Genomic DNA, 1,285 nt, shown 5'->3' with positions numbered 1-1,285 from the left:
AAAAATTAGCCGGGCGCGGTTGTGGGAGCCTGTAGTCCCAGCTACTCGGGAGGCTGAGGCAGGAGAATGGCGTGAACCCGGGAGGCGGAGCTTGCAGTGAGCCGAGATCGCGCCACTGCACTCCAGCCTGGGCGACAGAGCGAGACTCCGTCTCAAAAAAAAAAAAAAAAAAAAAAAAAAAAAAAAAAAAAGAAATTGATGCTAGCAACTAATATGCTAGCTGCTGCTATGCTGGCTGCTGTGCTATGCTAGCTTCATCTGATCTTTCTCTTTCTCTCTCTCTTTCCCCTTTGTTTTTCCCCCAAAAGAAGAAGGAGCTTCGCCTCTTCAGAACAATGCAGTGCAGGATGGTATACCATGGCAACAGGAGCACTTTTCACCCAGCCACATTTTTTCTTGTTGGAATCCCAGGTCTGGAAGACGTCCATATGTGGATCTCCCTGCCTTTCTGCTCTGTTTACCTTGTGGCTTTGCTGGGCAATGCTACCATTCTGCTAGTCATCAAGGCAGAACAGACTCTCCAGGAGCCCATGTTATACTTTCTGGCTATCCTTTCCACAACGGATTTGCCCTTTCTACAACCTGTGTGCCTCGCATGCTGGGCATCTTCTGGTTTGATGCTCATGAGATTAACTTTGGAGCTTGTGTGGCCCAGATGTTTCTGATCCATGCCTTCACTGGCATGGAGGCTGAGGTCCTGGTGGCCATGGCCTTTGACCGTTACATGGCCATCTGCAATCCACTTCACTACACAAACATCTTGACATCCCGGGTGCTGGTGGGCATCACTATGTGCATTGTAATTCGTCCAGTTCTGTTTACACTCCCCATAATCTATCTCGTCTACCGTTTACCATTTTGTCAGGCTCATATAATAGCCCATTCCTATTGTGAGCACATGGGCATTGCAAAATTGTCCTGTGGAAACATCCGTGTCAATGTTATCTATGGACTCTTTGTGGTCTCCCTCTTTCTCCTGAACCTGGTCCTTATTGTCATCTCATATGTTTACATTCTCCGTGCTGTCTTCCGCCTCCCATCACATGATGCTCAGCTAAAAGCCCTAAGCACATGTGGCTCTCACGTTGGGTTCATTTGTGTTTTCTATATCCCCTCAGTCTTCTCTTTCCTTACTCATCGATTTGGACACAGCATTCCACATTACATTCACATTCTTGTTGTTAATCTCTATTTGGTTGTCCCACCCTCTCTCAACCCCATCATTTATGGGGTGAGGACCAAATGGATACGAGAGCGAGTGATCTATGTACTTACTAAAAGATAA

At 46.9% G+C, this 1,285-nt stretch overlaps 1 protein-coding gene across 1 annotated transcript; it reads left to right on the top strand.

Moving 5' to 3' along the window:
* Positions 1-347: 347 nt before the first annotated feature.
* LOC126935178 (olfactory receptor 52J3-like) lies at positions 348-1,285 on the top strand. The gene is given in 2 exon segments (XM_050756378.1): positions 348-564; positions 567-1,285. Coding segments are annotated over 2 exon segments (936 nt in total).

This window comes from Macaca thibetana, chromosome 14 (genome assembly GCF_024542745.1).
Source record: "Macaca thibetana thibetana isolate TM-01 chromosome 14, ASM2454274v1, whole genome shotgun sequence".
Classification (NCBI taxonomy): Eukaryota; Metazoa; Chordata; class Mammalia; order Primates; family Cercopithecidae; genus Macaca; species Macaca thibetana.
This window is presented reverse-complemented; position numbering and strand designations above follow the sequence as displayed.